At 45.6% G+C, this 22,883-nt stretch overlaps 1 protein-coding gene across 3 annotated transcripts in view; it reads left to right on the forward strand.

The window, feature by feature from the left end:
* MACF1 (microtubule actin crosslinking factor 1) overlaps positions 1-22,883 on the forward strand; it is a 1,225,213-nt gene that overhangs the window by 420,413 nt on the left and 781,917 nt on the right. For all 3 annotated transcript variants that reach the window (XM_069223412.1, XM_069223414.1, XM_069223413.1), the window contains one exon: positions 1,890-1,978. In XM_069223412.1, coding sequence (XP_069079513.1) covers positions 1,890-1,978 — 89 coding nt within the window. The remainder of the gene's footprint in view (positions 1-1,889; positions 1,979-22,883) is intronic.

Here is a 22,883-nt window from a genome sequence, read left to right on the forward strand (position 1 = left end):
CCAGAGAAAAAGTGCCAAAGTGGCATTCACTGTCATTGAGCAGAGCCATGAGAAAGGTATAAGTCAGCTGAGGGAAGGAGGTGATGTGAGAGGGAGAGCAAGTGGAGAAAGAAGAAAAGTGGAAGTGGAGAGGGAAAGACAGAGAACAGGGAAGAAAAGGAAGGGGTATGGAAGTCCATGTGACAGACACAGCTGCAAGAGAAGAGGAAACAGAAGGAGGGAAAGAGAAAGGAGGGAAAGAGAAAAGAGGGTTGAGGGAAAGGGATTGAGAGCGGTTGAGAAAGGGTTCGAGGGAATGAGAGACTGAAAGACAGATGGAAAGAGAGAAAGGCAGATGACTGAGCATCAGGGACCACTCCTCAGTGGTGCTTGGAGCCATCTGATCAGTGCTGTGTTTTGGGTGGGGAAGAGCATAACAGAGGCCATTCATCCATCTCGGCGCAGAGGGCCCCCAGACGCCACATACTTTTTGGGGGGTGTCCTCGAGTTTGGTTCTTCCACTGTACACACTCAGGATCCTGGACAGCATCACTCACTGCTTCATTTCAGGAATTAGCTTGAGACACTCTTCAATGATCACCACATTATGATACATCATGAACCCAGCAACCCCTCCAAGAACTTGTTAACTCATTCTTTGCCTTTGACCTTGCACTGAACTCAGTTGCCTTTTGGGTGGGTTTGTGGTATATAGATACCACATACATATATAGAGAGAGTGAGAAATGCAGAAAGTTAGACACACCTCAGCAAATTGATTGCTTTAGCACACGTTGCACTTGGGTGATAGCACCCAGATTTCTTTCCATTCTCTCATAAACGCCATTATTTTCTGTTACTGAGAATTGCTGCCCTACCCTCCATGTCATTCCTGCTCTATAATGTGCTACCCCTTTCCTTAACTGAATGTGATTCTCTGAGCTATTGTAATAGCATCAGCTCTCACATATTTATTTCTGCTAGTCAGATGAGCACGGCTTGCTTCTCTCTCATTACCTTGTCTCTCCTATGTGTTCCTCACTTAGTATGGCTTTCTCCTCTTTCTGCCTCTCGTTTCCATGTAGTCACCTCCCGCTCGGCTGAACGTGTTTTTTTTTTTCTGCAATCTTTCCCCACCCCATTCTCTGCATCTCTGCAGCTGAGCATTGTATTTGCTTCCATGTGTCTCCCGGGTGAACAAGGTGTCTCTTTCTTTCTCCTGTAAAATATATTGCTTTGTCCTTTGATGAATATGGCCTGTCAATCTTTCTTTTTCACATGGTCTTCTGTCCCTTAACTCAAAAAGATTTTCTGCTCTTTCGCTGCCTCTCGTCATTGTTCCCTCAAACCATTAGCTGAGCATGGTTAGCCACTCCATCCTTCTTTCTTTGGCTCTTTCCTTTTCCGTGTGGTTCTTTGGTGAGAATGTTTGTTCCATTCCAAAATGCTCTTGAACGAAGCATGGCATACTAATCTCTCTCCCCCACTTTTTATACGCCCTCCCATTCCTGGCTTGTCTTTTTGTCTTTCTCTCCAAAGTGCTCCTACACTCCACAGTTGTGCATGCCTTGTTCTACTGTCTTTCCATTTTTCCTGTGACCTGAACTCAAATTGGTTTGCTCTTTTCCTCTCCCTCAGCCCTGTGGATGCTCTTCTCTCCTGAGCATTGTTCTTTCTACCTCACTGTTACCTGTACCCCATACCATTGGCATAGCATGGCTTGTCTCTCCCTTTGTTTTGCATAATTTATTTTTTCTCGCTCTCCTTTCCCATGCACTCTTTTGCTCCTCAGTTGAACATGACTGGATCCTCGTTTTCTTCATCTCTGATGTGCGCCTCTGTTCATCGACAGAGCATGGCATACATTTTTATGTCTATTTACACAAGTTATGCTCATCTGTCCTTTACAGGCCATCACCGATGAATTGGCAACCAAAAAAGAGCAGGTTTCTGAAGCCATTAAAGCTGCCCAGATCTTCTTGGCGAAGCATGGAGAAAAGTGAGTAGTATTTGCCCCTTTGTGTGAAGTGGGAAAGGGTGAGGGAAGGCTTAGGGGTCAACCTATAATAAACAGTTGTTCTTGGGGACTCATTCTTTATGATTTCAAGGAATCCAATAATCAGTAAACACATTTTGTATACATCGAATTTGTTTACGACACTGAAGACCAAACTGGAAATGAATCTAACAATACTATCTTATATAGACTTCTAGTTGCAGATTCCTTACCTTAGAATATCCCCCTAGGCGTCAGTCAGGATCCTGAGATTCTTTCATCGAGCAATACCCTTGCGTGTCGTTAGGTGGCATTGGTCGTCTCTGATGGCGTCGTAGTCGCCGTGATGATGTCGGGAGTAGTACATAGACGCCGCCTCAGCGCAGCGACGGAAGTTCTTTTCTTTCCGAGGCATGCGCTGATCCGGAGAGAGCTACCCTGGTCTCTTTGACCGATCTCAGACCTTTTGGTGAGTTTTTTGGTGTGTTGAGGATGTCCCCAAAGCCCGGTTTCAAACCGCACGAGGACTGTCACCGCATGATGTTGGTGATGGATCCACATAGTTCTGTTTGTGGTGCCTGCAGCACAACCAAAACCCAAAGTCGTTCTCCGAGTGCCGGGCCATGCACCGAAGGCCTTGAGAAAGTGGTCCCTCAAGCTTATGGCGGCCTGGCGCTTGACTCTGCATAGGTCCCAATCTCACTCGCGGGGAAGGTCTCAAGACATCTCACTGAACCATCACCATTCTTCTTTCTCGAAGTCTTCGAGACAAGATAAGAGGAAGTCGAAGAGATCCCGTCACCCTTCGACTTCACCCTGTCGCTCGGCTGGTGCGACGCATGAGGATTGTCCACGCTCGAGGCCTCTGTCTTCAAAGCCTGTATCTGGGTCCGCTTTGCGCTTTCCCGAGTTTCTGGGAGCCAAAACAACCCCTGCCCAATTGAAAGAGTTTTATGAGGCCATGCGCCTCATTTTTAGGCATGCGGACCCGGATACGTCACCTTCGGGCCCAAGGGGTTCGGTCAGGGTGGCCTTCGGGATCCGTGCCGGCGGCCTTGTCTCTGACCAGCAAGGTCCCCTCTGGACCCGCTCTCGGATCCGCCCTGCCGCTGGTCGTACCATTGAGACCTTCCCCAGCACTGGTTCGATTGTCAACGCTCCTGACTTTGGTGGTGCCCTCTGTGGAATACGGTGGTGCAGGTTCTGGCGCAGATACTGGAAGAGTCCCGTGCTACCATCTTCCAAGCTGTCACCAATAGGAGAGATGCGGTAAAGTTCACGATCAGATGTGGGCTGGACACAACCGACTCTCTAGGTAGATCGGTTGCAATGACGGTGGCTTTGACGCGCCTCGACTGGTTGCGTATATTTGTTTTTTCTGGGGATGTCCAACAGACTTTTATGGACATGCACTCTGATGGCTCTCATCTCTATGGGGACCAGGCTTTGGAGAGTTTAAAGGACTCCCAGGCTACGGCTCGGTCCCTCGGCCTTTCCACTGCCGCTCGCCCCCAACTGTCTACCTTTCGCCCTTTTTGTGGCCAAGGAAGGTGCTGCCTGTCGCGTCCCCATCCCAGCTACTGTGCCACCCATGCTGTTCAGCCGTTGCGTGTCCGGCGACGCAGAAACCCACGTGGGCGTGGGACAGGGAACCAGAAGTCTACCAAGTCCATCCCTGCCCCTGCTGCAGCCTCCAAACCCTCCTAGTCTGTCCCCTTACCCCGGTCCAGTTGGCAGCAAGATTCGCCATCACCTGCCCACCTGGGAATCCCTCACTACAGACAGGTGGGTTTTGCAGACCATTCGAAGGGGATACTCCCTCCCCTTCGAATCTGCCCCACCAGCCATGCCTTCATCAGTCAGCTATATTCCGGAGGACAATTTGGCACTTCTAAGCCAGGAAGTTGCGGCTCTCTTGGTCAAGGGAGCCATAGAGAATGTCTCTGCACCAGAAGTAGGTCGTGGTTGTTATTCCCGCTACTTTCTGGTGCCCAAAAAGGACAAGGGCTTACATCCTATCCTAGACATTCTGGACCTCAATTACTTCCTCAAGAAGGAGAAATTCAAAATGCTCCCCCTGGCTCAGGTCCTGTCTACCTTGAACCCAGGAAACCTTATGGTAGCGCTGGACTTGCAGGACGCTTATTTCCATATTCCTTTCCTGCCTGCCCACAGATGTTACCTACGATTCGTGGTAGGTCACGTGCACTTTCAGATTACCGTGCTCCCCATTGACCTTACCCAGCGGCCTTTGGGTGCTCACCAAAGTGATGGTGGGGGTTGCAGCTCGTCTGCGCAGGTTGGGGGTTTTAGTCTTCCCCTACCTCAACGACTGGTTGTTGAAAGCGGACTCACCCCAGAAAGTCGTCTCCCACCTTCAGACTATGGTGAACCTCCTGCACACGCTGGGGTTCACTTTAAATGTTCTGAAGTCACACCTGACTCCCTCTCGGACACTCCCTTTCATCAAAGCTGTTCTGGACACAGTGAAGTTTCGGGCTTATCCTCCTGAAAAGCGAGCCCAAGCTATTCAGGATATGATTCCGATCTTTCAGCCTCTGTGTTGGTTTTTGGTGAGATTGACTTTGACGCTGCTGGGCCTCATGGCCTCCTGCATCCTGCTAGTGACACATGCCAGATGGCATTTGCAGGCTCTGCAGTGGGACTTGAACTTCCAGTGGGCGCAGCATCAGTAAATCTCTCCGACATGGTCCAGATCTTAAAGGGGACTGCAAAAGACCTGCAGTGGTGGCTTTCGAATCCGCGTTGGGTCCAGGGCAGATCCCTCTCCCCTCCCCAGCCAGATCTATCCACAGTGACAGATGTGTCACTTCTGGGATGGGGCAGCGACATGCGAGAGGTGGAGATCAGTGGCCTCTTGTCTCCAACGAAGTCTGGACTCCGTATCAATCTTCTGGAGTTCCGAGCGATCAGGCTTGCGTTGAAAGCATTTCTTCCCTCCCTCGAAGGGAAAGTACTGCAAGTGTTCACGGACAACACTACACCATATGGTACTGCAACAAACAGGGCGAAGTAGGGTCCTGGACCCTTTGTCAGGAGGTTCTGTGCCTCTGGACATGGCTGAAACATCAGGACATTACCACGATGGTTCAACATCTGGCAGGCTCTCTGAATGCCAGAGCAGACAAACTGAGCCGGAGATGCATAGGCGATCATGACTGGCATCTCCATCTGGAGGTGGCACAAGGTGTCTTTCAGCAGTGGGGAGAGCCTTGGTTAGATCTGTTCGCCTCCACAGAGAACACGCAATGGCAATTGTTTTGCATGTCGGAGTTTCCAAGGCGGCACTCACTCGGAGACGCTTTTCGTCTCGATTGGAGCTCCGTCCTCCTTTACGCCTTTCCATCTATACCACTTCTGCCCAGAGTTCTCTAGAAGATCAGGAACGACTGGGCCCTAGTTATCTTGGTGACTCCGGCCTGGGCATGGAGAGTATGGTATCCCAAGCTATTGAGCATGGCCACGGATCCTCCACTCAGACTGCATCTTCGGGAGGATCTTCTGTTGCAGCAGTAAGGGATATTTCTCTACCAGAACCTGCCCAATCTCTGCCTTCATGCGTTGAGATTGAGCAGCGGCAGTTGACCGCTTTTGACCTTCCACCCGAAGTCGGTGACGTTATCTTGGCAGCCAGACGTCCTTCCACCAAAAGGGTATACACCTGTCGTTGGCATAAATTTATGCCATGGTGTACCAAAAAATCTATTGATCCCCTCTCTGTTTCTCTTTCTGAGGTTCTTTTGTTCATCCTTTCTTTAGCCCAGCAGGGCTCTGCTTTAGGCACCCGTAAAGGCTATTTATCGGCTATTTCGGCCTTTCTTAGGTTACCTGATCAGCCTTCACTCTTTAAGTCTCCTAATTTCAATCGATTCCTTAAAGGTCTCACCCATTTATTTCCTCTCACTCCATTTATCATTCCTCAGTGGGACCTCAATCTTGTCCTTACTTTCTTAATGTTTACTCCTTTCGAGACGATGCACAATTGCCCTTTATGGCTCCTCACTTTCAAGACTGTTTTTCTTGTTGAGCTTTAGGCTCTTTCTTCAAAGCCCCCATACTTGTCTGTGCACCCTGACAAAGTGGTGTTGCGCACTAAGGCCTTCCTTCCCAAGATTGTTACGCCTTTTCATGTAGACAAGTCCATCACTTTGCCTACTTTTTACGCACCAACGCATCCTTCTCATGAGGACGAGAGACTCCACCGCCTGGACCCAAAAAGAGTGTTGGCGTTCTATCTAAATTGTACTAAAGATTTCCAGGTGGGCAATCAACTGTTTGTTGGATATGTGGGTGCAAAGAAAGGGAAGGTGGTGCAAAAACGTACCATCTCTCGATGGGTACGACTTTGCATCACGATTTGCTACACTTTGGCCAAGAAGCAACCCCCTGAGGGCTTGTGCACTCATTCCACCAGAGCGACTGCTGCTTCCACTTCATCAGCACGTGGAGTTCCTGTCCTGGATATCTGCCAGGCAGCTATGTGAGCATCCCTGTAAACATTTGCTAAACATTACTGCCTGGACAGTTGGGTCCACCAGGACGGCTACTTTGGTTGTTCGGTCCTGCAGGACTTTCTAGTGTGATCTTGGTTCGCAGCCCACCTCCGAGGATGGCATTGCTTGGTTATCTGTTCTAAGGTAGTGAATCTGCAACTAGAAGTCTCTAGCAGATGTACAAGTTACTTACCTTTGGTAACGATATATCTGGTAGAGACATATTCTAGTTGAAGATTCCTTCCCGGCCCACCCATCCTCCCCACTTGTGAACTCATCTTTCGGGACAGGGAATCCCCATTCAGGACTTTAGCTCTGGCACACCAATCTCAGTGTTCTTCGCGGGTCTGCGCCTTGGCGTGGAAAGTCGTTAAAAGAAACTGACATCACTGTGCTGAGGTGGCATCTATGTACTGCTCCCGACATCATGATGGCGACTACAATGCCCGCAAAGTCAATGGCTGCCACCTACCGACACGCAAGTGTATTGCTCGAAGAAAAAATCTCCGGATCTAGTCTGAAGCCTGATGGGAAAATTTTAAGGTAAGGAATCTGCAAATAGAATGTCTCTACCAGATATATTGTTACCGAAGGTAAGTAACTTGTACATTATTTCTGTCAAATGCATATATTTTAAATCATCTACAGTCCATTACAGTCCAGCAAAAGTCCAAGATGAATCAAGTGCCGACAGCGCAGTGCTCAAGTGTGAACTAATATTTATAAATATGTATAAGCAGACTATATAATTCCCTGGTATGTTGTGTTCTTTCGTAAAGGCTGTGCCATATCTCACAAAGCCCTTATTCATTAGTTTTGCTCGACAAAAAACAAGGGGATTGTTTGTTGATGTTTTGACTCCAAGTGAGTAAAAGGGTTTCCCATGGCCAGGTCACCTGACCCTTCAACTGCAAGTGACAAGACAGAAACCGGATACTATCCTTAGCCTTCATATTAACTCAGTAGACACTTCACAACAACAAGTGTATTGTAAACAGAACCCGACTCACCACAATATAAATTCCGGTTGATACTCTGATAACAGTAAGCGCTTTGATGTCATGCATTTCTGTATAATAAAAAAATAATAATATATGAGAATGAATCGATACAATTAATTTCAGTACACTGCCATCATACATTTATCACTGTGTTGTAATACAAACTCTTGTGACAACACCAAAAAGTGCCCAGAGACTGTAATGCACATTAAACATGGTCAATAGTCTCATGCAATATGTGTAGCCTATATTGATATGTTCGATGGCCTGTGTAGCTGCAGATACACATGCTGTGCACATCCCGCCATCTAGTGTTGGGCTCGGAGTGTTACAAGTTGTTTTTCTTCGAAGAAGTCTTTTCAAGTCACGAGATCGAGGGACTCCTCCCCTTTCAGCTCCATTGCGCATGGGCGTCGACTCCATCTTAGATTGTTTTCTTTCCGCCATCGGGTTCGGACGTGTTCCTTTTCGCTCTGCGTTTCGGTTTGGAAAGATAGTTAGAATCTTGGTAAATTCGACGGTATTGTTTGCGTTCGGTATCAGGTTAGTTACAACAGATCGACACCGAATTTTGAAGAGCTCCGGTGGCCCTTTGGGGTTTTCGATCCCACAGTGGGGCCAGGTCGGCCCGACCACGTGCATCTTCAAGGCTAATGGAACGGACCCCATTCCGCTTCTGCCCCAAATGTCACAACAAGTATCCTTATACAGATCAGTATCTGGTCTGTAACTTGTGTTTGTCTCCAGAACACAAAGAAGATACTTGTGAAGTCTGTCGAGCGTTTCGGTCGAGGAAGACATTAAGAGACCGAAGAGCGAGAAGACTACAAATGGCGTCGGTGCCGACAGGACAAAAACACTTGAAGGAGGAAGAAGAAACTTTCTCAATCGAGGATTCGGACTCGGACGAGGTCGATCCCGAACAGTCGCCAAAAACCGTGAGTAAGACGTCGACACACAAAACTCACGGAAAGACCACTAAAGCCCAGGGGATGCCACCGCCAGCAGGCCATGGCTTAACCCGGAAAATAGGTGACCGACCATCGGCACCGAAAAAGGGAGCGCATGTGTCGAAGGCATCCGACTCTGGTCGAGATACCGGCACAGAGCAGACTCGACCCCGAGACAGCGGATCAGAGCAATCTCGGCACCGAGAGGGCGGCACCGAAGCGAATCGGCATCGAGAGACCGGAACGCCGAAAATCAAAAAAGTGTTGTCGGAGCCGAAGAAGACTGACGAAAAAGTTTCCATACCGAAACATCCGGCCTCGGAACCGAAATCAAGTTCCTACACAGAGGAACAGGGACTGTCCTCACAAATGCAAGGACATAGGTTCGGACAAGAACTAGAGTCAATGGAGCCAGATTACACTCAAAGAAGGCTCCACATCCAAAAAGACACAGGGAAGATAAGTACTCTTATTCCAATTCGGATGAAAAGAAGACTTGCCTTCCAAGAGAAAGACAAGCAGCCACAGGCAAAGGTGGCAAGACAAGTAACCCCGCCACCATCTCCACCACGCTCAACACAACCATCACCGGTAGCCACTCCACCACTGATGCAGTCTCCAACTCATACTGGAATGAGTCAGGATGATCCCGACACATGGGATCTTTATGATGCGCCAGTATCAGATAACAGCCCAGACTGTTATCCAGCTGAGGACAGTACAGCCTACACACAGGTGGTGTCAAGAGCAGCGGCGTTTCATAATGTCACCCTACATGCAGAGCCTATTGAGGATGAATTTTTATTTAACACACTATCGTCCACACATAGCCAGTACCAGAGTCTCCCTATGCTACCTGGAATGCTAAAACACTCCAAACAAGTGTTTCAGGAGCCTGTGAAGGGCAGGGCCATAACTCCAAGGGTGGAGAAGAAATGCAAGCCGCCACCAACGGACCCTGTATACATCACGCAGCAATTAACACCAGACTCTGGTAGTAGGGGCAGCTCGCAAGAGAGCGAACTCACACACCTCAGGAGACGCACCACCTCCAGACAAGGAGAGTCGCAAGTTCGACGCTGCGGGGAAAAGGGTTGCAGCACAAGCGGCCAACCAATGGCGCATTGCCAACTCACAGGCATTGCTGTCGAGATATGATAGGGCTCATTGGGACGAAATGCAACATTTCATTGAACACTTGCCCAAAGAGTTCCAAAAGGCACAACAAGTGGACGAGGAAGGACAGAGTATCTCGAACAATCAGATACGGTCTGCAATGGATGCAGCGGATACAGCTGCTAGGATAGTAAATACAGCAGTGACCATAAGGAGACACGCATGGCTGCGTACATCGGGATTCAAGCCGGAAATACAACAAGCTGTGCTGAATATGCCATTTAACAGACAGCAGTTGTTTGGACCGGAGGTGGACACTGCTATCGAAAAACTCAAAAAGACACAGATACGGCCAAAGCCATGGGCGCACTCTACTCCCCACAGAGCAGAGGGACATTTCGTAAATCACAATTTCGAGGGGGGTTTCGAGGACAAAGCACGGAACCCACAACCTCACATACAAGGCCCACTTATCAGAGCCAATATCAGCGGGGAAGTTTTCGGGGACACTATAGAGGGGGACAGTTCCCAAAAAGTAGAGGGAAGTTCCAAAGTCCCAAAACTCCACAGAACAAGCAGTGACTTCGACGTCACAAATCCCCAACACATAACACCAGTGGGTAGGAGACCAACTAAGTTCTACAAACAATGGGAGGAAATAACAACAGACACTTGGGTCCTAGCAATTATCCAGCATGGTTATTGCATAGAATTTCTCAAATTCCCTCCAAATGTCCCACCGAAAACACACATTATGTCAAAAAACATGGATCTTCTACAACTGGAGGTCCAAGCGTTGTTACAAAAAGATGCAATAGAACTGGTACCAATTCATCAGAGAGGAACAGGAGTTTACTCGCTGTACTTTCTCATACCCAAAAAAGACAAAACTCTAAGACCTATATTAGATCTCAGAACATTAAATATCTACATCAGATCAGATCACTTTCACATGGTGACACTGCAGGACGTAATCCCATTGCTCAAACAACAAGACTACATGACAACACTAGACCTAAAGGATGCATACTTCCATATACCGATACATCCTTCACACAGAAAGTACTTAAGGTTTGTATTCCAAGGGGTACATTACCAATTCAAAGTGTTGCCATTCGGGATAACAACAGCGCCAAGAGTTTTTACAAAATGCCTGGCAGTAGTGGCTGCTCATATCAGAAGGCAGCAAATGCATGTGTTCCCGTACCTAGACGATTGGTTAATCAAAACCAACACGCAAGAATGGTGTTCACAACACACACAGTATGTCATAGAAACCCTCCACAAACTAGGTTTCTCACTCAACTACAACAAGTCACACCTTCAGCCGTGTCAAACACAGCAATACTTAGGGGCGACAATCAACACAACAAAAGGATTGCCACTCCCAAGTCCACAAAGGGTACAAGCATTTCACAATGTAATACAGGCCATGTACCCAAAACAAAAGATACAAGTGAAGATGGTGATGAAACTACTAGGCATGATATCCTCATGCATAGCCATTGTCCCAAACACAAGATTGCACATGCAGCCCTTACAACAGTGCCTAGCATCACAATGGTCACAGGCACAGGGTCAACTTCAAGATCTAGTGTTGATAGACCGCCAAACATACACCTCGCTTCAATGGTGGAACAATATAAATTTAAACCAAGGGCGGCCTTTCCAAGACCCAGTGCCTCAATACGTAATAACAACAGATGCCTCCATGATAGGGTGGGGAGCACACCTCAACCAACACAGCATCCAAGGACAATGGGACACTCTGCAGAGACAGTTTCACAGAAATCACTTAGAACTACTAGCAGTATTTCTAGCGTTGAAAGCATTTCAACCAATAATAAGCCACAAACACATTCTTGTCAAAACAGACAACATGGCAACGATGTATTATCTGAACAAACCGGGAGGAACACACTCGACACAGTTGTGTCTCCTGGCACAGAGAATATGGCATTGGGCGATTCACAACCACATTCACCTAATAGTGCAGTTTATTACAGGGATTCAGAATCAGTTAGCAGACAATCTCTCTCGGGATCACCAACAAATCCACGAATGGGAGATTCACCCCCAAATAATAAACACTTACTTCCAAAAATGGGGAACACCAAAAATAGACCTATTTGCAACAAATGAAAACGCAAAATGCCAAAACTTCGCATCCAGATACCCACAGGATCAGTCTCAAGGCAATGCGTTATGGATGAGTTGGTCAGGGATATTTGCATACGCTTTTCCCCCTCTCCCACTCCTTCCAGATCTGGTAAACAAATTGAGTCAAAACAAACTCAATCTCATACTAATAGCGCCAACTTGGGCAAGGCAACCTTGGTACACAACACTACTAGACCTATCAGTAGTACCTCATGTCAAACTACCAAACAGGCCAGATCTGTTAACTCAACACAAACAACTGATCAGACACCCAAATCCAGCATAGCTGAATCTAGCAATCTGGCTCCTGAAGTCTTAGAATTCGGACACTTAGACCTCACACAGGAATGTATGGAGGTCATAAAACAAGCAAGTAAACCAACCACAAGACATTGCTATGCAAATAAGTGGAAAAAATGTGTTCATTACTGCCATAATAAACAAATACAACCCTTACATGCATCTGCTAAAGACATCGTCAGCTACCTACTGCACTTACAAAAGTCAAAGCTAGCTTTTTCATGCATTAAAATACATCTCACCGCAATTTCAGCTTATCTGCAAATTACGCACTCAACATCACTTTTTAGGATCCCAGTCATAAGGGCTTTTATGGAGGGCCTGAAAAGAATTATCCCACCAAGGACGCCACCAGTTCCTTCGTGGAACCTTAACATTGTCTTAACACGGCTCATGGGTCCACCGTTTGAACCCATGCACTCATGTGAGATACAATACTTAACATGAAAAGTAGCATTTCTAATTGCCATCACATCTCTAAGAAGAGTAAGTGAGATACAAGCATTTACCATACAAGAACCCTTTATTCAGATACACAAGCATAAAGTAGTTTTACGAACAAATCCTAAGTTCTTACCAAAAGTTATATCACCGTTCCACTTGAATCAAACAGTAGAACTACCAGTGTTCTTTCCAGAACCAGATTCTGTAGCTGAAAGAGCACTACATACATTAGACATCAAAAGAGCGTTAATGTACTACATTGACAGAACAAAACAAATTTGAAAAACAAAACAATTGTTCGTTGCTTTCCAAAAACCTCATACAGGGAATCCAATATCCGAACAAGGCATTGCCAGATGGATAGTTAAATACATTCAAACCTGTTATCTCAAAGCAAAAAGAGAACTGCCTATAACACCAAAGGCACACTCAACTAGAAAGAAAGGTGCTACCATGGCCTTTCTAGGAAACATTCCAATGACTGAAATATGTAAGGCAGCCACATGGTCTACGCCTCATACGTTTACCAAACACTACTGCGTGGATGTGTTAACAGCACAACAAGCCACAGTAGGACAAGCAGTACTACGAACTTTGTTTCAAACAACTTCAACTCCTACAGGCTGAACCACCGCTTTTGGGGAGATAACTGCTTACTAGTCTATGCACAGCATGCGTATCTGCAGCTACACATGCCATTGAACGGAAAATGTAACTTACCCAGTGTACATCTGTTCGTGGCATGAGACGCTGCAGATTCACATGCGCCCACCCGCCTCCCCGGGAGCCTGTAGCCGTTTGAAGTTGATCTTGAACATTTGTAAATTTGTAAATATATTGCTTTAAACCACATTATGTACATACATATTTACTCCATTGCATGGGCACTATTACTATAATACACAACTCCTACCTCACCCTCTGCGGGGAAAACAATCTAAGATGGAGTCGACGTCCATGCGCAATGGAGCCGAAAGGGGAGGAGTCCCTCGATCTTGTGACTCGAAAAGACTTCTTCGAAGAAAAACAACTTGTAACACTCCGAGCCCAACACTAGATGGCGGGATGTGCACAGCATGTGAATCTGCAGCGTCTCATGCCACGAACAGATGTACACTGGGTAAGTGACATTTTCCATATACACCACTGAATGTGTCAGCAGGCTGCCAGGTAATCACTTAGTGAAACATTCACATGCTCAGTGGTACCCCAAATGAGAGCAGCTAATTTCACTACTAAAGTATGCACACACATCAGCTTCCGTTATCCACATACCAGGCCAACCGTTTGAAAAGTGACCGTGTGAAAGCAAAAGCCCCCTCACACATAGGTAATGTAAAAATCACCCTACAAATATGATAATCATTATAACCGGTATCTCAGTGCGTGTTACAATTCACCCGACGTAGTTGTCATAATAATAGGAACAAAATAGGATATTGTGATTATTATCACAACAGCCCCACCAATGGGCACAGAATTAACAGTCACTCCCAAGGCACTGATTCTTATTGTGAACAGTAGAGGCCTCTGCTTCACAATACGCTGCCTAGTCTCAACTGTGTGTCGGCAAGGGGAGATACGGCAGAGGTTGCCTGCTTATCTCCCCCTGTCTCCAAGCGGTCTATACCGCTAACCGTTGGTGGCCATCTTGAAAGGCCTGCCCGAGCTCAGGTGTCCATGCTCAATGTTTGACCCTAATCTAGCCTTACACTAGAGCAGTGGTCTCCAAACTTTTTACTGCCACCTCCCACCCCCTCCCAAGTTGAAAAATAAAAATCATTGGGCCCTGCTTCAGAATTTTTCACAATTATTTTTATAAAGATGGCAATGTTTAAAAATGTCTAGACCTATTTAAACACTGCAGTTAAGTACTGTTACTTTTTTCATAATTCAATAACATGCTTTTGCTTAAAACAAAGGCCTGTTATCTGTATAGTGCTTCTTTTGGCTAGAGTCTGGCACCCCCCTCCCTTGAGGTCCCCCATTTTGAAGACCTTTGCTCTAGAGAGTGAGGTCTAATACCGGGACATTGTAAATAAATGTGCCCCAGAAGTCCCTGCTGTGAATTCATACTTAAATCATCCAGAGTGGTGCAAATTCAGACATGGATTCAATTGCCATCGCCAATTGGATTCAGGTATGGTGCACTTATTATATACCAGGGGTATTGGCCATGAGTGCACAATTCAGAGGTGCAGCCAACATATTACCATACTCAAAATACCAAATTCAGATGTGTAGACTTTGTTACACATAAAAAGGAGGGGTAGCAGATCATATTGATAAAACTGTCCAAATAGATATAGCAACTATCGCGAGTCAACATGTATTATGACCATGTTGACAAACGCCTTAAGTCATTTGCATCATTCAGCACTTTTTGGGAGCTGTTTAATATGTCCATCCATTTGCATTCACGTTGTTCCAAAAGTCCTTTGATGTTGCCACCATGGCTATCTGTGGCAACCACTTCAAAACTTGCCATTGTATTTCGTCGTCTTTGTTCTAGTTCCAGAAAATGGCGTACCATAGGTGCTTCCTCCACTTTACATCTGAATCTGCTGCGATGTTGTGCTATACTTTGTTTTGCCATCTGCGAAATCTGTCCCACATAAACAACATGCATGGACATCTAATGACGTAAATTAATTTTTTTTGTATTGCGTTTTGAAAACCCCCTCAAATTATACATTTTACCACCAACTTCCAGTGTTTTCGTTTTTTAACCTACACGCCGAGAGGTCATTTATAATGACCAATAACTACAGGCAAGCCGTATATTGTCCTGATGTCACATGCATTTGGGGTATCTTTGTGTTGTGGAGTCAAAACTCTTGAGATGGAATTGAGAGCCATGGATGTTGAGAAGTGATGTGGAGCTATGGCTGATGAAAAGCAATTTGAGTGATGCAACTTGTGAGAAAGTTTGGGAGCCACAGATCTCGAGGCGCAATTGTTAGCCTCAACTGGTGAGAGATTTGGATCCATGGCTTACAATAGTTTGGCAACCTTGGCTTATAAGAGATTGGCAGCCCTGTCTGGTGAGAAATGATTGTCAGCCATGGCTTGTGAACAATTAGTGGCTTGTATGATTGTTTTGGAGCCATTAGGAGCCACAGCTACCGTGAAGCATTTGGGAGCCACAGCTGGTAAGAAGTGACTTGGAGCCATAGCTGGAGAGAGATGATCTGAGAGTGTGGGTGGGCTCTGTTCATAGACTGATGAAGAGGAAATACATGTAGGACTGAGTTTGTAATGGGACAAAACAAAGTGAGAAATTATAAGAGAGAGTGGCTTGGAAAAGAATGTAAGTGAGGTATATAGAGCTTATAGACAGGCATTCATAAGATTGTTACAGACACAAGGATATTCTCCTGACCTCAGCATTTTTTTCTCTAGCAAGCAAATGCTCTCAAATTCATTTAGTGCAAATTTCTTCTTCTCCAACAGGCAGGACTCCAGAACACTGTAGCAAGGATAAAATATGGTTTCTTAAGTTTATAAATAAGAACTTGGCCTCTGCCCCTTCACTCATGTTTAACAGGAAAACATACTTCTGATTCAGGCCCTGTATATCTTCCAGATGTAAGTCTTAGGTTACTATGTGGAGGTGGTAGCAGGTGAAAGTTGCGTTCTGGTTTACCTAGTCATGAAGTACATACTTTTTTGAAGAACCTTTACAACTACATGATGATCAGTTTTAGAGCTGCTAATCTGCGCAGAACATGCACATATGTGGAATGTGTTTGGAATTGGAAACTTTAAGATGACTGTAAATATTCAGTGAAGTTTAAGCTCCTCTACTCAAACTTCCCTAGTTTCAAATTCTATTAATTCAAGTGCTAAGGTTATCTTAAAATTTTCTCTATCTTAATGATTAATTTGAAAGTAATCTAGCCCTTTAAACATGCTTACTCACATTGATGGTCTTCGATGTACTGCACCTGAATGCTTATATCACTGCACAGTTAGTGCCAAAATAGCATTTCGTGCAGTAGGCTACACCTTGCATCTTCTACAATTTTGCACATTTATAGCGTTAAGGTGCCCATTGTGTGTTTTTCATAACAGTTCACCTAGTCATTCTTCTTTCTGTGCCTTATGACTCCTTTCCATACCAAGACAGTCATCTCGACAACACCACTAAAACAGCTCTGTCATTGAACTCTACCATTTTAGAATCTACAGTAGAGTTGTACATTGACACCCACTTCCCTACACACAGTAAGATGAATGTACTATCCTAATCTAGCACACTTCATACGTGCGAATCACAAAATCAGGAAGCCACGACTAACAGATCTAACTTGCTACATATCTCTGGTGAATACTTTGAACAGTAGATTCCTCAACTTTTGAATATTTCCATGATTCTAGACTGGATCCAGAAACATTAACAGTAGTGCACCCACTTGCTGGCAGGAGCACCATGTGACTCTACACTGGCTGGAAGCTATGAAGCGGAACTGCATAAGTACCATCACTGCGTTTATATTTTTTATGGATACTTCCAACCGCAGATTCCTTAACGTAGGAATATTCCCATGCGTCAGACTAGATCTGGAATATTTGAGTAACATTGCCCCTGTGTGCCAGTAATTAGGGCCATGTGTCTCTGTTTTGATTTTGTTCTGCCCCAGAAGTGACAATGGGTGTGAGGACCTCTCTTTCTTCACCTTTGTACGTGGATCCAAAACTCGCTCCTATCATTTTCCTCGTCATTTGATGAGTTTTTACTTAAAAGTCTGCTTCTTTTCTAGTGTGTAAATTAACTATGTTCCCTCATAAAACTTCAGGGTTCAAGCCTTGTAGGTACTGTTGCAAATATATGTCTGTGACAGACCTGCACAAGGTGTGCCTCTGGTGTTTGGGTTCGGAAGGCAACTCTAAGTCCTGTGAGGAGTATGCTCTCATAAATCCAAGGGCGATAGGGGATTGTGAAGCGGAGTTTTTATGCCATTGAGCACCAAAAGAAGTTTTGGAATTACTTCTCAAAGGCAGGGCATGGGCATGTTTTTGCTCTCTGGGCCTTTCGCACGACTGGTCCACATCGTGGTCCACGTTTTCCAAGAAGTCAAAGAGAAGCACAAGAAGGCAAGCATGATTTGTCCCAAATCCCACGTCTCCCAACCTGAGAAGTCAAGGGGACGTCAGGTCAGAGTGCTTCTCGTCTTACTCCCGGTCCCCTGCCAAGGAGCAGATTCCACAGTTGATCTCAATGCACCCTTAGTTTCCTGTGTCATCAGCAATGTTGCAACTGATTAAAGCTTTTAAAGAGGCCATGTTGCAGATCTTTGGCACTCTTCTGGCTCCCTCTGTGGCACCTTCAGGTCCCACGAATCTGCAGAGGTCTCCAGTCAGGTGATCCACAGTGGGTTCACCCTTGGTGCCGCCTGTGCCTTGTGAGCCAGCTTCGTGTTCAGCACTGACTTCTGGTCAGACAGACACTGGTCCTTACCTTTGGATCGCAAGAATCTACTGAGGACTCCAGGTGGGTTACCGCCACCAGGTCTGTGCCGCTTGATCCAATCTTGAGTTCCATTTCAGTGTTGAAGCCCACTTCCAGTTCAGCACCAAATTCCACACTGGTCCTTTTGACAGTCTGAGCTCGAGAGGAAGACCCTGTCCCTGTAATCCTACAAGACTCTGAGCCAGTCTCTTCTCAGCTCATCTGAGGTTGCGTCCTGAAGTTGAACCGTGGCACCACGCCCAGTTCAGTCCAACGCAGCCATATATATCCTGTCTCGTGTGTAGAGCTCCCTAGCCCTACTTAGAAGTGTGGATATCAAGAGGGCTACACACCCCTGAGAAAATGGTTTGGAAACCAGTTTCCCTTCTCTAGCTGCCTGCCTGTCTTGGGAGTCATAAACACATCTCCACAGGCAGGCAGAAGGCTGTTTCATGACTGGCATCTCGAAATGGCTCCTGGGAAACATGGCCAACAGAGTGGCAACTCTCTAAAAGTTTCATGTAGCAAAAAGTTATATGAAATTTGACATGAGCATGTCGGGTTTAATGTAATGAGTTGTTTAATACCGTGAGGTACCAACTTTAGTAGTCCCTTGCAGATGTTGGCACAGCTCAGTTATCAGTATGTAACCCTGTACTTGCCAACGGGGCTTCTAGCCTCTCTCCCAGTAAAAATTAAAATTGCAAGTTTTTTACTCTTAGAACATGTAAATCACATGTTCTACTTTTTAATATGCTGCACCATGCCTTAGAACCGTATAGCCCTTCCGTAGGGGTGCGTTACATGTATGAAAAATGGAGGTTTGGGCCTTGCAGTACCTTTAATTGGGTAAGTCGAGTTAGCAATTTGAAATTTCCCTGCCGGTCTATAATGACAAGCAGGGAAGCATGTTTTCTTTGCTGTACACAGGGTGGCACAGGAAGTGCTGCAGGCTCTGCGAGATACTTTAACTTACATGCTCTGGATACCTTTAGTACCGTAAACTAGGGACTAATAAGTTAAGGTAAGGCAATTGGGTATCAGCCAAACAACCTATACTTTTTAAGGATCAGATCACATGCACAGAGCCCTGAGAAGGATTTCATCTCAGCGTCATTTCAGCAGAGACTAGTAGTTAAAATGGGGGAAAGAAGTACAGGTGAACTTGCAAAAAGCCTGTTTCCTCACAGTTGCTCACACTCTTCCTGTCCCTAGAGAGACAATGCATACTTGTCGAGATGAAAAAAATCAGACTCCCAGCCTGACAAAAGACCTAAAGTGACTGAAAAAGTAAATATATATCCATAATCAATAAATGACAAATCCCCATTCATTTAAGCCCAAAGAAAATAATCACAGAATTCGATTAAAAAACTTTTGAAACTGTAAAAAAGCCAAATTTCTGTTACATCTGGACATCAACAATCCTCAGTTTCTGTCTTTTGAAAAGGCCTGTACCAATTAAGATTTTCTTTTACAGTGAACACAGAGACTCCAGAAATCCCAGTTAGGGACTAGGCTGCATGATTAAGGTTTGATGATGACTTCAGTGTGTGATAATTTTGGAAACTGGTGGTCTAGAAGAATGACCCAGTTGTACTGGATTCAGGGGGATGTGCCACTGCTAACTGTACACTCCCAAAAATAGGGGTGAAAAGAAAAACTTCTGTCTGTCTCTGGGTTTGATTCTCGCACCTTGAAGCTTAGTGGCATGAATGATATAGACCCCACATATGGATGTAGAACACCTTTGCAGCTCCCTGACCCTGGCATTGGACTTTAGTTGCTTTAGTGACTCTAGAGCTAGAGGCTGCAGGCGACTCATGACTCCTGTGCATCCTGGCCACTTCAGCCCACCTCAAAGGAGATCGCCTCTTGGTTTCAGATCTCAAAGAAACACATTATCTGGTTTGAATCTATGTTAGAGGTGAAATGAAGGTAACCTTTAAACTGCCTTTTTGACAATAGAAGATGGTGTGCCATTTGCAATATTTAATACCCAGAAGTCTTTCAGACATTTTTTTCATGAAATTCTTGAAATCCAAATGGTAAGCAATTCAGATTATGTTCCAGCTTATTCTGATAGATAATCTGTTAATATTTACCATGTTAAGGATGTATTGTATCCATTAATAAATGCAGTCTCAATGTGAAAGCATCAAAATATGATGTTTATCATATATATGTATTGCTTTTACAATAGGTTTTAGAATGCATTCTATCTCTTCAATGTGCGGACTCTGTTACTTTAACGTTATTATTTATCCTGGATTGGACAGTACAAATAAACATTAAATATTGTCACTGTTGGTGCAAGTGTTTTTGCATAATTTGTCAATTTTGCAGCCCTTCCCTTTGCAGGTTTAGGGGGTTGTCTTGTTCCGCTAGGTGGCATCATGAGACTCGGTGGTGGCTTTGCACTGTTTCTGGAAGTGATGGCACCATCGCTGTGTGCTGACATCAGTTCCTTTCTGCATCCTTCAGTGCAGACCTGGAGCTCCACTCCTTATCATTTTGGCTGTATCTTTCTTTCCCCAAAATACTTCTCTTGACAGTATTCAAGCATAGTGTCTTCCCCAAAGACCACAAGTGTCAAACCCTGCATGGTCATGCTTGTAAAAGATGTGTTGTGGACCCACACGATAACTGCCTGTTGTGCCTTAGGTCAATTACAGACAATGTCTTGCAACATACGATCCCTGAAAGACATCAGGGAGTGCAAGACAGAGCTGTATGTCACCAAACACAAGGGAGGCGCAAGTCACTTTTCAAGCCCTGAGCCTGCTCATGCTCCATTTCCCAGAGTCAAACCACTCCAGGTTCTACACGCAGGTCCTCTTGTAAATTGAAGACAAATCTTACCATAAGCATTAGAAGTCCATGCCGGGTTGTTCTTGTCTTTTGCCACACTAACTGTGAGAATTTGAGCAGTCTGTGCTAATAGGATCCAAGTCTGCCCTCCTCATCCTAGCTGGAGCTTGTCCCAAAGTTGGTCCCCAACATGCTCTGAGTTTCCTGGACTGTTTTTTACCCTGCAGCAGGGAGAGATATTCACGGAGGCCATGCTACAACTCTTATGGACGACTTCAGGTTCCTCAGCAGTACCTTTGAGCCCCGTGGATCTGGCAGTGCTTATGCAAGTGCTGACTAACTCAGTTGGACTTCTTCTCAGCCTCTAGTTGATGCTGGCCCATGACTCCACACTTAAACCAAAGGCCATGTTTGGTTCCAACTGCCCTGAAGTCAACTTCTGCTCTAAAAGTACTGACTCCGGATTCAGTCCTGCTGCCTGTTCCAGATCCTACTTTGGCCTGAGCTCAGCCAGTGTCTAGATAAAATAGATAAGGCTCAGCCTCTGGTCTGGGAGGGGACACCCAGGCAATGCCACCATCTCAATGGCAGTACTACCAAAGTTTAGAGACTTTATTTGGATTTGATTCATACTCTATCTAGGGCTTTCAGAACGTTGCTTGTGATGAAAATGATGAGAAGGTAGAGAATTTGCTACCCCTTAATTACACTATTGCAGGCATGGACATGTATTTAATCTGGCAAAATCGTAGTGGCCTGGATAATTCGAATGAGACAGAGTTTAGACTCCTCACAGACAGCTCCAGAGTTAAGAGTGCTTCTTTTGCTGTAGTAGTACACATAGCTGCAGATGTGTCAGACCTTTAGTTGCCTTGTTGGACTGTCAGTTGCCCATGGTACAAAACTAGGCACATTTGAAAAGATCTTGTAGTCTGGGCCTGTGACCTTAGAACCCTTCTGCCCTTTATTGAGGCTTTGACAGGGGCTTTGATGGTGATGTGGTCTATTCCGTGCTCAATGAGTCGCCCTGTAGCTAAGGGTCAAATGCCTCTATGTGGGGATCCTGCCTTTCTGACCAAGCATCTGTCTCCCGAGATCTTAGTGGTCCAGGCTTACCCTAGCAGGGTCAACCCTAATGCATTACCCAGTGCACTGCGCATATTGAGAGCTGTCAGGAATGCCTGGGTCATGCCGTTGGCACAAGTGTGGTGATTCAGCTGCATACATGGATATGCCATTTGACGGATTCAGATGTTTTTGAGAAAAGCTGATTCTGCATTTAAGTGTTTCGGAGACTCAGTTCAGTGGCCCATTCCTTGGACTTGCTATCTCCAGATTGCTAATTACATCAGCAGTGCCAAAAGTTCTGGTGGATATTTTTAACCACAGATTCCTCACTTGATGAATATTCCTCCAAACTTCAGACTAGATCTGGAAACTCAAAAGCAGTACACCTGTGTGCCTGTAGGTGGAGTCGTTCAGCTCTGCATTAATGTCATTCACCTCTAGAAGTGACAAGCTTGGCTCATATAAGTGACATCCAGAAGCGCTGACATTAGTTCTTTTATTTCCGTGACTTCGGATGTGGATCTGGAGCTTTAGTCCTTTTCTCTAAAATTCTTCTTTTTCCTCAATGTGCAGGGAGACTGTCACCTCCCGAAACAACACGCTTTAAACCTTTTAGAGACTGTCGCCAATACATGTCTGTGACAGTTCCCCACAAGGTATGTCTCTGGTGCTTGGGGTCAGAGCACGACTCTAGGGCCCATGATAACTTTGCCTAAATAAACCTTAAGGCCATAAGGGGCTGTGAGGTGAAACTTAATAACTGACTTTGAAAGACTCCACTCCCTGACCAGTCGAAGTTGTAAGTAAGGTCCTGTTCCCGCTCCTGCAAATGTTCCCACAGCAGGTCCTTGTTAACGGTTGACGTCTTGGGGTAAGCACAAGAAGTTGAAGCGGAAATCTGCTCCTTCTTGCCAATCTTGCATTCCAGAGAGGGCACAAAGCTGCATCAGCATGCCTCTTGGTCTCGCTCCTAAACTCCTCAGGTGCTAGTTCTGAGTTTCATCCCAATGCAATCCAAATTTCCATGTCCATCTGCGACTTTGCAGCAAATAGAGCCCTTAAGGAAGGCTTGGAAGGCCAAGCTTATACATC

The sequence above is a fragment of the Pleurodeles waltl genome, chromosome 3_1 (genome assembly GCF_031143425.1).
Source record: "Pleurodeles waltl isolate 20211129_DDA chromosome 3_1, aPleWal1.hap1.20221129, whole genome shotgun sequence".
Taxonomy (NCBI): Eukaryota; Metazoa; Chordata; class Amphibia; order Caudata; family Salamandridae; genus Pleurodeles; species Pleurodeles waltl.